General features: G+C 71.9%; 2 protein-coding genes across 3 annotated transcripts; both read left to right on the forward strand.

Moving 5' to 3' along the window:
- Window positions 1-37: 37 nt before the first annotated feature.
- SLC5A6 (solute carrier family 5 member 6) lies at window positions 38-6636 on the forward strand. Its single transcript, XM_084202853.1, has 16 exons — window positions 38-81; window positions 1894-2345; window positions 2983-3048; window positions 3125-3176; window positions 3252-3319; window positions 3409-3563; window positions 4261-4401; window positions 4483-4612; window positions 4679-4767; window positions 4849-4961; window positions 5052-5119; window positions 5244-5330; window positions 5441-5628; window positions 5973-6076; window positions 6142-6263; window positions 6359-6636. Exons 2-16 carry the CDS (start codon window positions 2016-2018, stop codon window positions 6497-6499), a joined length of 1854 nt encoding a protein of 617 aa, XP_084058979.1. The 5' UTR covers window positions 38-81; window positions 1894-2015; the 3' UTR covers window positions 6500-6636.
- A 404-nt stretch (window positions 6637-7040) lies between these two features.
- Window positions 7041-11416, forward strand: PREB (prolactin regulatory element binding). 2 transcript variants are annotated; one of them, XM_084203286.1, is made up of 9 exons: window positions 7041-7183; window positions 7612-7804; window positions 8604-8815; window positions 9485-9565; window positions 9637-9764; window positions 10380-10553; window positions 10621-10693; window positions 10764-10923; window positions 11051-11416. In XM_084203286.1, the coding sequence occupies exons 1-9, from the start codon at window positions 7049-7051 to the stop codon at window positions 11143-11145; spliced, it is 1251 nt and encodes a 416-aa protein (XP_084059412.1). In that variant the 5' UTR covers window positions 7041-7048; the 3' UTR covers window positions 11146-11416. The 2 variants fall into 2 exon arrangements, with proteins under 2 accessions (XP_084059412.1, XP_084059413.1); XM_084203287.1 differs by having other exon boundaries at window positions 9640-9764.

An 11416-nucleotide genomic window follows, 5' to 3' on the forward strand; every position in this document is an offset into this window, starting at 1 on the left:
CGGAAGCGGCCCCGCCTGCCCCGCCGTCATCCCGGCGCGCCCCGGCTGCGGCGGCACATGGGCAGAGTGCTGCCGCCGCCGGTGAGTGTCGCACCGGGGCCGCCGGGGCAAGGTCACCGCCGCCTCCCGCCACCGGGACCGCGCGCTCTGCGGGCAGCGGGGACCGGGGCTCCCGGGATGGGGGCGCTGGCGACACCGGGGACGGGGAGCAGAACCCCGGGATGGGGACATCGGGGACGGGGAGCAGAGCCCCGGGATGGGGGCACCGAGGACAGGGAGCGGAGCCCCGTGTTAGGGACACCGCGGACACCGGGGACAACGGGGAAGGCGAGTAGAGCCCCTGAGAGCCCCGGGATGAGGGAGGGCACCGGGGACAACGCCGGGTCCCTGAGGGCACGGGGTGACAGGAAGGCTGTGATGGAGCGTGAGGAGCGGGGCACCGGGGCAGGCAGGGACAGGGCAGCGGGTTCACCATGCTGGGACCGGGACACCCTGGGGCCGGGAGAGCGGGCCCGGGGCTGGCACTGCTGCGTTCTGTGGGGCACACTCTGGGACCGTCTGGGTGAGGGGCAGCAGGGTTTGGGGTCACCAGGGGAGGGGCTGTGGGGACACCAGGGCTGGAGGCGGCGGGGGCACCGAGGGGTCTGTGGGGCACGGGAGCCTTGGGCCAGGGCCGTGCAGGGGGCTGGGGCTGTGCCGGGACCGCCCGTGTTTAGTCTGCACCGGGGAACGCGGGGAGTGACCTTGGACCCTGGCCATGAGCTGCTGCACGTGGGGCCTGTCCTGGTCAGGGACAGGCCGGGGCTGTCACGCTGCCCTCTCACCCCATTCCCCACCCAGGCACTGCTGGTGCTCAGAGCCCCGTGCCAGCTCTGCTGCCCCGGCCCCGTGGCGGCAGGCAGGTCCGGGCAGGCTGTGCCAGGGCTGCCGGCAGGGGCTCAGCCTAATCCCACCGAGCATTCCCAGGCAAGCATTCCTCCAGGGATCACGATGGCACCACGGTGGGCACTGTGCCACTCCCTGGCTGCTGCCCCCGCTCCAGACTTGTCCTCCCTGTACCCCTAACACTGCCCTGCTGGGAACAGAGGGTCCCCCACAGCCTGCACCCCCTCCCAGGCCAGGACGGGGGATACCCACAGCCCTGTGGCACCTGCTGCTCCAAGGTGCCCGCAGCCACAGTCCTCTGGGTGTCCTCTGGCTGTGGGGGCAGGCAGGGGCAGCAGTGTGCCCGGCTGTCCTCTCCTGCTCCTCGGGAGCCAGGCCGGGGGCAGAGCACAGGGGGCTCTGGGGGATCAGAGCACAGGGTTAGGGCAGATGCTCAGGTGTCTGCTCCACCTGGCTGCTGCCCTGAGCCTGCCAGCTGCCCCCCGTCCGTCCCTCTGCGCCGGGGCAGTTCTGGCAGGGCCCTGGGCTGCTGGGGTGGTTGGGCTGGCTTGCCTTTGGTGCTGGCGGGACCGGTGCTGCCGGGTTTGGTGGGGCCGTGCAGTGCTGGGGTGGTTGGGCCAGGTTGGGTTTGGCTCGGTGGGAGTGGCGCTGCGGGCTCGAGGCTGTTCGGCTCCGGGGATGGTCGTGTTGGCTTTGGCTCGGGTGGGACCGGGGCTGTCCCGCACCGGAGGCGGCTGTGTTGAGCTTGGCCCGTTCCGCCGGGACTGGCGGTGCCGGTGCTGCGGGGGGCCCGGGTGGGACTGTTTTTGCAGCCATTGTCTTGGTGCTCTTTGAAGACTCTCCAGTTTCCTTCAGCGGGGCAGGTGGGGTGGCCCGGGGGGGACAAGCCCGGCCCAGAGGGAGGAGGAGGAGGAGGAGGAGGGCCGGGCCGTTTTTCCCCGCTCTGGCTGCCTTAGGCTGAGCAGAGCGAGCGAAGGTCCCCGCAGCACTGACACGTCCCTCCTGCAGCTGGCAGGGCCGGGCCGGTGCCGCTCGGGACGCGCTGCCGGGCTCAGGTGCGCCCATGAGGCCGGCGGGGCGCGGGCGGCGGGGCAGCGGCGGCGCGGCGGCGGCGCCGGGACACGCTCGGCATGGAGTTCACGGCCATCGACTACAGCATCTTCGCTCTGCTGCTCGTGCTCTCCTCGGCCATCGGGATCTTCTACGCGCTGAGCGGCGACCGGCAGCGCACGGTGCAGGAGTTCCTGCTGGCCAACCGTGACATGGGCTGCCTGCCCGTGGCCCTGTCGCTGCTGGCCTCCTTCCAGTCGGCCGTGGCCATCCTGGGCGTGCCCGCCGAGATCTACCGCTTCGGCACCGAGTACTGGTTCCTGGGCTGCTCCTACCTCCTGGGGCTGCTCATCCCCGCGCACATCTTCATCCCCGTCTTCTACCGGCTGCGCATCACCAGCACCTACGAGGTGAGCAGGGGACAGGGGGAGGGAACGGGGACATGGGAGGGCAGGGGGGACATGGAGAGGGAAGGGGGGACATGGGGAGGGCAGGGGGGACACGGGGAGAGCAGAGGGGGGACACGGGGAGAGCAGAGGGGGGACACAGGGAGAGCAGAGGGGGGACACGGGAGGGCAGAGGGGACATGGAGAGGGAAGGGGGGACATGGGGAGGGCAGGGGGGACATGGGAGGGCAGATGGGATATGGGGAGGGCAGAGGGGACACAGGAGGGCAGATGGGATTTGGGGAGGGCAGAGGGGACACAGGGAGAGCAGAGAGGACACAGAGAAGGCAGGGGGAACACGGGAGGGCAGAGGGGACATGGGGAGGGAAGGGGGGACACAGGAGGGCAGAGGGGACACGGGGAGGGAAGGGGGGACACAGGAGGGCAGAGGGGACACAGGAGGGCAGGGGGGACACGGGGAGGGCAGGGGGGACACGGGGAGGGCAGGGGGACACGGAGAGGGCACGGGGACATGGGAGGGCAGAGGGGACACGGGAGGGGACTGGGGACACGGAGAGGGCAGAGGAGACATTGGAGGGCAGGGGGCTGTGGGGAGCACAGAGCACCCTGCAGTCAGGTGCCCTGCCCTCTCTCCTGGCAGTACCTGGAGCTGCGCTTCAACAAGACCGTGCGGGTGTTCGGCACCATCACCTTCATCTTCCAGATGGTGGGTGGGGCTGGGGGCGTGGGGCTGCCGAGTCTGGGGGCTGGGCAGGGCTCAGCGCTGCTCTCCCTCCCCGCAGGTCATCTACATGGGGGTGGTGCTCTACGCGCCCGCGCTGGCCCTCAACGCAGGTACGATGGGGACGGGCGGGGGGCCGTGCCGGGGGTGCTGCCCCTCACCCCAGTAATGCCCTCTGCCCCCTCCAGTGACAGGCTTTGACCTCTGGAGCGCGGTGCTGACCATGGGGCTGGTCTGCACACTCTACACTACACTGGTGAGTCCCTGCTCCCTGTGCCCCCTGTGTCCCCTGTGCCCGCTGAGCGCTGTCACCCTGTGCTGACGGGCGTCCTGTGTCCCCACCAGGGTGGCCTGAAGGCCGTCATCTGGACAGATGTGTTCCAGACGCTGGTGATGCTGGCGGGGCAGGTGGCCGTCATCGTGGTGGGCGCCTGGCGGGTGGGGGGCATGGCCCGTGTGTGGCGCGTGGCCGAGCAGGAGGGCAAGATCGCCGGCATCGAGTGAGTCACCTGCTGGGACCCGCTGTCCTGCCTGGGGACACCCGGGGCAGCTGGGCTGGGGGAGAGGGGCTCTGGCTCCTGGGACCATCTGTCCTGCTCTGGGGACACTTGGGGGCAGCCTGGACAGGGGGAGAGGGACCCTGGCTCCTGGGACCCCCTGTCCTGCTCTGGGGACACCCAGGGCAGCTGGGCTGGGGGAGAGGGACCCTGGCTCCTGGGACCCCCTGTCCTGCCTGGGGACACCCGGGACAGGTGGGCTGGGGGAGAGGGATCCTGGCTCCTGGGACCCCCTGTCCTGCCTGGGGACACCTGGGGGCAGCCTGGACAGGGGGAGAGGGATCCTGGCTCCTGGGACCCCCTGTCCTGCCTGGGGACACCTGGGGGCAGCCTGGACAGGGGGAGAGGGACCCTGGCTCCTGGGACCCCCTGTCCTGCTCTGGGGACACCCGGGGCAGCTGGGCTGGGGGAGAGGGATCCTGGCTCTTGGGACCCCCTGTCCTGCCTGGGGACACCCGGGGCAGCTGGGCTGGGGGAGAGGGACCCTGGCTCCTGGGACCCCCTGTCCTGCCTGGGGACACCTGGGGCAGCCTGGACAGGGGGAATGGGACCCTGCAGTGGTGGTGTGGCCCCCCTCTTTCCCGTGGGGTGTGGGGTGGCAGTGAGGACCCTGAGCATGACCCCCTGGTGCTCCCCGCAGCCTGGACCCCAGCCCCCTGGAGCGCCACACCTTCTGGTCGCTGTCTGTGGGCGGGATCTTCATGATGCTGTCGCTGTACGGGGTGAACCAGGCGCAGGTGCAGCGCTACCTCTGCGCCCGCAGCGAGCGCGAGGCCAAGCTGTGAGTGGGGCTGGGCTGGGCTCCCCGCAGCCGGGGTGGGCCCCGCCAGCGCCCCGCTCTGACCGCCCCACGGCCCCGCAGCTCCTGCTACGCCGTGTTCCCCTGCCAGCAGATCGTGCTCTGCCTCAGCTGCCTCACGGGCCTCGTCATGTTCGTCTACGACCTGGAGCACCCGCTGGCGCCCGGCCAGCGCCCTACCTCCTCTGACCAGGTGGGTTGAGAGCCCCTCCCGTGCCTCCCCTGCTGCCCCGAGCCCTGCACTGACCTCCCGCCGCAGCTGGTGCTGTTCTTCGTGATGGACGTGCTGCGGGACCTGCCGGGGCTGCCCGGGCTCTTTGTCGCCTGCCTCTTCAGCGGCGCCCTCAGGTGAGTGCCGGCCCTGGGGCGGTGCCTCAGGTGTGCCCAGGTGTCCCGGCCGAGCCCCCTCCCGCTCCCTCTCCTCCCCAGCACCATCTCCTCCGCCTTCAACTCGCTGGCCACGGTGACCATGGAGGACCTGGTGCGGCCGCACCTCCCCGGGCTGTCGGAGTCGCGGGCCACGCTGCTCTCCAAGCTGCTGGGTGAGGATGGGGGGTGGCCGGGGGGCAGCCGTGGGGCTGGCGCGCTGGGGGGGTCCCCAGCACTGCCGTGACACCCCGCTGCCTCCCCAGCTCTCGGGTATGGGCTGCTCTGCCTGGGGATGGCGTACGTGTCCTCCATGCTGGGACCCGTGCTGCAGGTAGGCAGGGGCTGTGGCGCCCCAGAAGGGGTGAGGGACCCCAGCTCTGGCACCCCAGGAGGGGTGAGGGACCCCCGGGGGTCCCGAGGGCACGGGGCTGGTGCTGAAAGCCGTGTCCCCGCAGGCAGCCATCAGCATCTTCGGCATGGTGGGGGGCCCGCTCCTGGGGCTCTTCTGCCTCGGCATGTTCTTCCCCTGCGCCAACCCCACCGTGAGTGTCCCCATCCGGCCAGCGTCCCCCGCCCCGTGCGGCTCTGTGGGGAGCCGTGGGGCACCCCGAGTTGGCACGGGGCCAGCGCCCTCCTCTGTCCCCCATGGCAGGGAGCCGTCGTGGGGCTGCTGGCCGGGCTGGCCATGGCGTTCTGGATCGGCATCGGCAGCTTCCTGCAGAGCACTGCGGGGGCCGGGGGCGTCCCCCCGGCCAACAGCACAGCGCTCCCCACCCTGGGCAACCTCAGCACGGCCCTGGCCACCACGCTGCTGCCCCCCACGTCAGCACCGCCCCCCAGGTGAGCGCTGGGAGGGGGCGCAGGGGCTGGGCGTGCGGGGTGTGGGGTGGGTGTGTGGGGTGGGTGTGCAGGGTGTGCAGGGTGTGCAGGATGTGGGGTGGGTGTGCAAGGTGGGTGTGCAAGGTGTGGGATGGGTGTGCAGGGTGTGCAGGGTCTGGGGTGGGTGTGCGGGGTGGGGGGTGGGTGTGCAGGGTGTGCAGGATGTGGGATGTGTCTGCAGGGTGTGCAGGATGTGGGGTGGGTGTGCAGTGTGTGGGGTGGGTGTGCAGGGTGTGCAGGGTCTGGGGTGGGTGTGCAGTGTGTGGGGTGTGCCCTGCCCCTCCTGCTGACCCCGTGTCCCCCAGCCCCACGGGGCTGCAGCGCTTCTACAGCCTGTCCTACATGTGGTACAGTGCCCACAACTCCACCACCGTCATCCTGGTGGGGGTCCTGGTCAGCCTGCTCACCGGTGAGTGTGGGGTGCCGGGGGGCTGCCGCCGTGCCCCTGCCCCGCTCACGGCCCTGCCCCCCCAGGCCCCACGCCGGCCGCGGCCCTGGACCCCCGCACCATCTCCCCCGTGCTGCCCTGGCTGCTCTGCTGCCTGCCCCCCAAAATCCGCCACTGGCTCTGCTGCGGGGGGGCCGACCCTGCCCAGGTGAGGGACGGACCCCCGGCACCCCGGGGGCGGGGGGGGACGGGGGGGTACCCCCCTGCCCCTGCTGCCTCCCCCGCCCCCCTGTGTCCCCACAGGCCCCCGGCCACGGGGACAGCACGGAGAAGAGCCAGGGGGTGCCCAACGGGCTGTCCCCCCCGGGCCCCGCGGACGAGGGACAGGGCTACGTGCGCAGCGCCGGCGCCCCGCTCTACGCCGTGCAGGAAACCTCCTTCTGACGGCCCCTTCAGCACGGGGGTGCCCGGCAACGGCGGGGGGCTGCTGGGCTGCCCCTCCCGGGGCTCTGGGACCACGGCTGGGGGTGTCGGAGCGGTGCCCCCCACTCCAGGCCGGGACATTGTGCGGGACCCCCGGCCCAGCCACGTGCCTTACACACCGCTCCGGGGCCGGGGCTGCCCGCGCCCCGCACGGTGCCGAGTGTCCCCGGAGCCCTGTCACCTGTCTTTGTGTTTGGTGTTCTCCAATAAATGGTTCTGGAGCACCGGCGTCGCAGCCTCCCGAAGAACAGCGGCTCCCCGGACCCCACGGGACCCCCGGTCTGTGCCCCCGCAGCACTGGGCGGTCCCCGCTGTCCCACGCGGGGCCGTGTCCCCCCGGGATCCCCCGGTCCCTGACCCCCCCCCCCACGCTGTCCCCCCCCCGTCTCCGCTGTCCCCGCCCCACGTGACATCGAGGCCACGCCCCCCGGTTGGCCACACCCCCGGGTGTTGCCGGAGCGTGACGTAACCACGCGTGATGTCACGGCGCGCTGACGTCACGTCCGTGTCATGGCGCCCCGGCGTCCCGCCGAGCTGTACCGGGCGCCGTTCCCGCTCTACACCGTGCGCCTGCACCCGCGCCGGCCGCTCGCCATCACCGCCGGCGGCGGGGGCGCCGCCAAGACCGGCATCCGCAATGGCGTGGTGCGGGGGAGCGGGACGGGGCTGTGGGGAGAGGGGCGCGGGAGGCTGAGGGGTCGGAAGGGCCGGGGGGTCTGACACGGCGGGGCCCGAGGGGCGCGGGGCCCGGGTGTGCGGGGCCGGTCTGACACGGCGGGGCCTGAGGGGCGCGGGGCCCGGGTGTGCGGGGCCGGTCTGACACGGCGGGGCCCGAGGGGTGCGGGGCCCGGGTGTGCGGGGCCGGTCTGACACGGCGGGGCCCGGGGGGCGCGGGGGTGCGGTGCGGAGGGGCTCGGGGCCGGTCTGACACGGCGGGGCCCGGGTGTGCGGGGCCGGTCTGACACGGCGGGGCCCGAGGGGCGCGGGGGCGCGGGCCGCGCTGTGCGGTGCAGCGGCGCAGGTGGCCCGGGGAGCCCCCGCGGCGGGGCCGTGACCGCTCCTCCCGCCCGCAGCACTTCCTGCAGCTGGAGCAGATCGGCGGGCAGCTCAGCGCCTCGCTGCTGCACTGCCACGACACCGAGACCCGCGCCACCATGACCATGGCGCTGGCCGGGGACGTCATTGCCGCCGGGCAGGACAACAGCTGCCACATCCTGCGCTTCAGCCTGCAGGAGCCCGAGGCTCCGGGCACGGCCGGGAAGGACGGTGAGACACTGCTTCGCGTGAGGCACTTGCCCCGGGGCTGTGCGGTGCCTTGGGGATGGCCCTGAATTCCCCTCCCACCTGCCGTGGATGCTGTGGGGAGGGATGAAGCGTGTTGGGGAGACAAGGCGTTCTGTGAACAACCCCGTGCCCACCCTGGATCTCCCCTGTGCCTGCCCGGAATCCCCTCCCCTTGCCTGGTTTGGGTGCCACGGGGCAGGATGTGGGGTTTGTGGAGTGGCTTGGGGATGGGGCACTGCCTTGAACCCCTGCCTGCTTGTCCTGAACCTTCTTCTCTGTGCTTGCCCTGGGTACCATGGCGAGCTTTGGGGATGGGACACTGCCCTGGGGCTCCCCTGTGCCCCCCCACCCCCAGATGCTATGGCCACAGTGGGGGGGCTGTGGGGTGCTTTGGGGCCGGGGTACAGCTGTGGACCTCCCATGCCCACCCTGTGCCTGCCCTGGGTGCTGGAGGGCAGGGAGTGGGGGGGAGCTGGGGGTCTGTGGGGTGGCTTGGGGATGAGCATTGCCCTGAACCCCTCCATCCCTGTCATCGCCCTGCCCCCTGTGCCTGCCTGGGGTGCCGTGGGGAGCTTTGGGGTTTTGATGCTGCCCTGGAAGCCCCTGGGCCCCCCAGTGCCTGCCTGGGGAGTTGTGGGGCTGTGGGGCAGGGCGTGGGAGCTGTGGGGCAGGACGTGAGGAGCCTGGGGGCTGTGGGGCAGAGCATGGGAGCCGTGGGGCTGCAGGGTGCTCCGGGAAGGGGCAGCCCCTCGGAGCCCCGTGCCAGCCGCGTCCCCCGCAGGCAGCGGGGACAAGGGCGCGCGGCGGCGGCGGGGCGGCAGCGGCGGGGCCCAGGGCGGCACGCCGGGCCGGGCCCGCGAGGTGCGGGTGGAGAGCCTGCAGCGCGTGCGCACCGACTTCAGCCCCGACGCCCTGCAGAAGGCCGTGCGCTTCAGCGCCGACGGAGCCCTGCTCGCCACCGGCGGCGCCGACGGCTTCCTGCGCCTCTGGGAGGTGGGCACGGCCCGCCGGGACACGGGCTGGGGCACGGCAGGGCGGAGGGGAGCCTGTGAGCCAGGGCAGGCACCCAGAGCCAGGGGACGTGGGGGAATGGATGTGGGCACAGAGGATTGAAGGGCAGGCATGGGGGACCCAGGGTGGGCACATGGAACTGGGGGGATGTGGGGGAATGGGTGTGGGCACACAGGATTGAAGGGCAGGCATGGGGGACCCAGGGCAGGCACCCAGAGCCGGGGGATGTGGGGGAATGGGTGTGGGCACACAGGATTGAAGGGCAGGCATGGGGGACCCAGGGTGGGCAGAGGGAGCTGGGGGGATTTGGGGGAATGGGTGTGGGCACACAGGATTGAAGGGCAGGCATGGGGGACCCAGGGTGGGCAGAGGGAGCTGGGGGGAGATGGAGGAGCCAAGAAGGGGCATGGGGGAGTGGATGTGGGCACAGTGGGCTGTAGGCCAGGCACAGGGGAGCCGGGGTGGGCAAGGGGAGCTGACACAGACCCAAAAGAGCAGTGGCCACCATTGCCGTGCCGATGGCAGCAGGTGTTGGGCAGGAATGGCCGGATTGGCCGCACCTGTGGTCACCTAATGCTGCTCCCCACACCTGGCCGGTACCATGGCAGGGCCTGGCCCTGCCCAGCACCCATGCCAGCTCTGCCCCTGCAGTTCCCCAGCATGAAAAAGACATTGGAGTTCAGAGCCCACGATGGGGAAATTGAGGACATCGCACTGGGCCCTGACAACAAGGTGGGTGTCAGGGGCTCCCCGGTTCCCTGGCCCTGCAGGAGAGGGGCCTCAGACCCCTGTGCTGTGTGCAGCAGGTGGTGACCGCGGGGAGGGACTTCCAGTGCTGCGTGTGGCAGCAGGACCAGCTGGTGACAGGGCTGCGCTGGCACGAGAACCTGCCTGGCATCCCTGACAAGGCCTATCGCTACCAGGCCTGCCGGTGAGGGCTGGGGACGGGGCTGGGCAGCTGCAGGTAGAGCTGGGGGCAGCTCAGGGGGCTGGGGTTGGGCACTGGGACTGGGCAGGGAGACCGGGAGGGGCGTTGGGTCTGGGGACAGGGCTGGGGACGGGGCTGGGCAGCTGCAGGTAGAGCTGGGGACAGCTCAGGGGGCTGGGGTTGGGCACTGGGACTGGGCAGGGGCACAGGGAGGGGCGTTGGGGCTGGGGACAGGGCTGGGGATGGTGCTGGGCAGCTGCAGGTAGAGCTGGGGGCAGCTCAGGGTGCTGGGGTTGGCACTGGGACTGGGCAGGGGGACCGGGAGGGGCACTGGGGCTGGGTTGTGGGACTGGGGCTACGCTGTGGGGCTGGGGACATGGTCATCAGGGCTGGGGCAGGAGGTGGGGAGGTGCCACTGGGGCTGGGAATGGGCCACCCCTGCCTGCTGCCCTGCCCCATCACTGTTCTTACTGGGCCCGTGGGAAGGGGTCTCCTGGGCTCTGGTGGCAGCTGTACAGGGAGGCGGCTGGGACCAGGTTTGGACTGGGGCAGTGGTGGTGGTGAGGGGCTGCACCCCACCTGCCCCCTGTCCCCCCCGTGCCCCTCTCCCTGTGGCAGGTTTGGGGCCGTGGAGGGCAGTGCCGGGGCTCTGCGGCTCTACACGGTGCAGGTGCCCCACAAGCGGGAGCGCCGCCCCCCGCCCTGCTACCTGACCAAGTGGGATGGGAAGACCTTCCTGCCGCTGCTGACACGGCCCTGTGGCTCCGAGGTGGTCTCCTGCCTCTCCATCAGGTAGCCCAGGGCCAGTGGGTCGGGGTGGGGGCCGTGGCAGCCCCCGCTCACTGCCCTCCCCCCACAGTGACTCGGGCACCTTCCTGGGGCTGGGCACGGTGACCGGCTCCGTGGCCATCCACATTGCCTTCTCGCTGCAGGTGAGCGGGGCAGGGCTGGGGGGCAGCCCCGCCGGCCCCGAGCAGCCCCTCACCTCCCGTGTCCCCCCAGAGGCTGTACTACGTGAAGGAGGCCCACGGCATCGTGGTGACAGACGTGGCCTTTGTCCCCGAGAGCCGGCCCGGGCGGGAGCTGCTGGGGGGCCACGAGGCCGCCCTGCTCAGCGTGGCCGTGGACAGCCGCTGCAAGCTGCACCTGCTGCCCACCCGCCGTACGTCCGGGGCTGCCCCCGGGGCCCCTCTGCTCCTCCTGTGCAGGGGGGCTGCCCCGGGGCCCCTCTGCTCCTCCTGTGCAGGGGGCAGCCCTGCAGCCTCCTCTGACCCCTCCCTGTCCCACAGGCTCCCTCCCGGTCTGGCTGCTGCTGCTGCTCTGTGCCGGGCTCATCGTGGCCACCATCTTGCTGCTGCAGCTCGCCTTCCCGGGCTTCCTGTAGCCCCCCGGCCCCCGGAGGGACCCCCTGGCACCAGGAGCGACCCCCCAGCCTCCACCCACCCCACACAGACTGTGAAAGACACGAGGGACCAGCCCTGGCCCCGCTGTCCCCGCTGGCGCTCGGGGAGCAGACGCGGGTCCGGGGAGGCACGCAGGGCGCCGTTCCTGCGGGACTGTGCTGGCAGCGGAGCGGGGCTGGCCCGGGACAGGGCCGTCTCCTGCCCCAGGAGAAGAGGGTCCTGCCCGCTGCCCGCCCTGCTGCTGCCATTAAA

The sequence above is a fragment of the Fringilla coelebs genome, assembly GCF_963513975.1.
Source record: "Fringilla coelebs genome assembly, chromosome: 3".
Classification (NCBI taxonomy): Eukaryota; Metazoa; Chordata; class Aves; order Passeriformes; family Fringillidae; genus Fringilla; species Fringilla coelebs.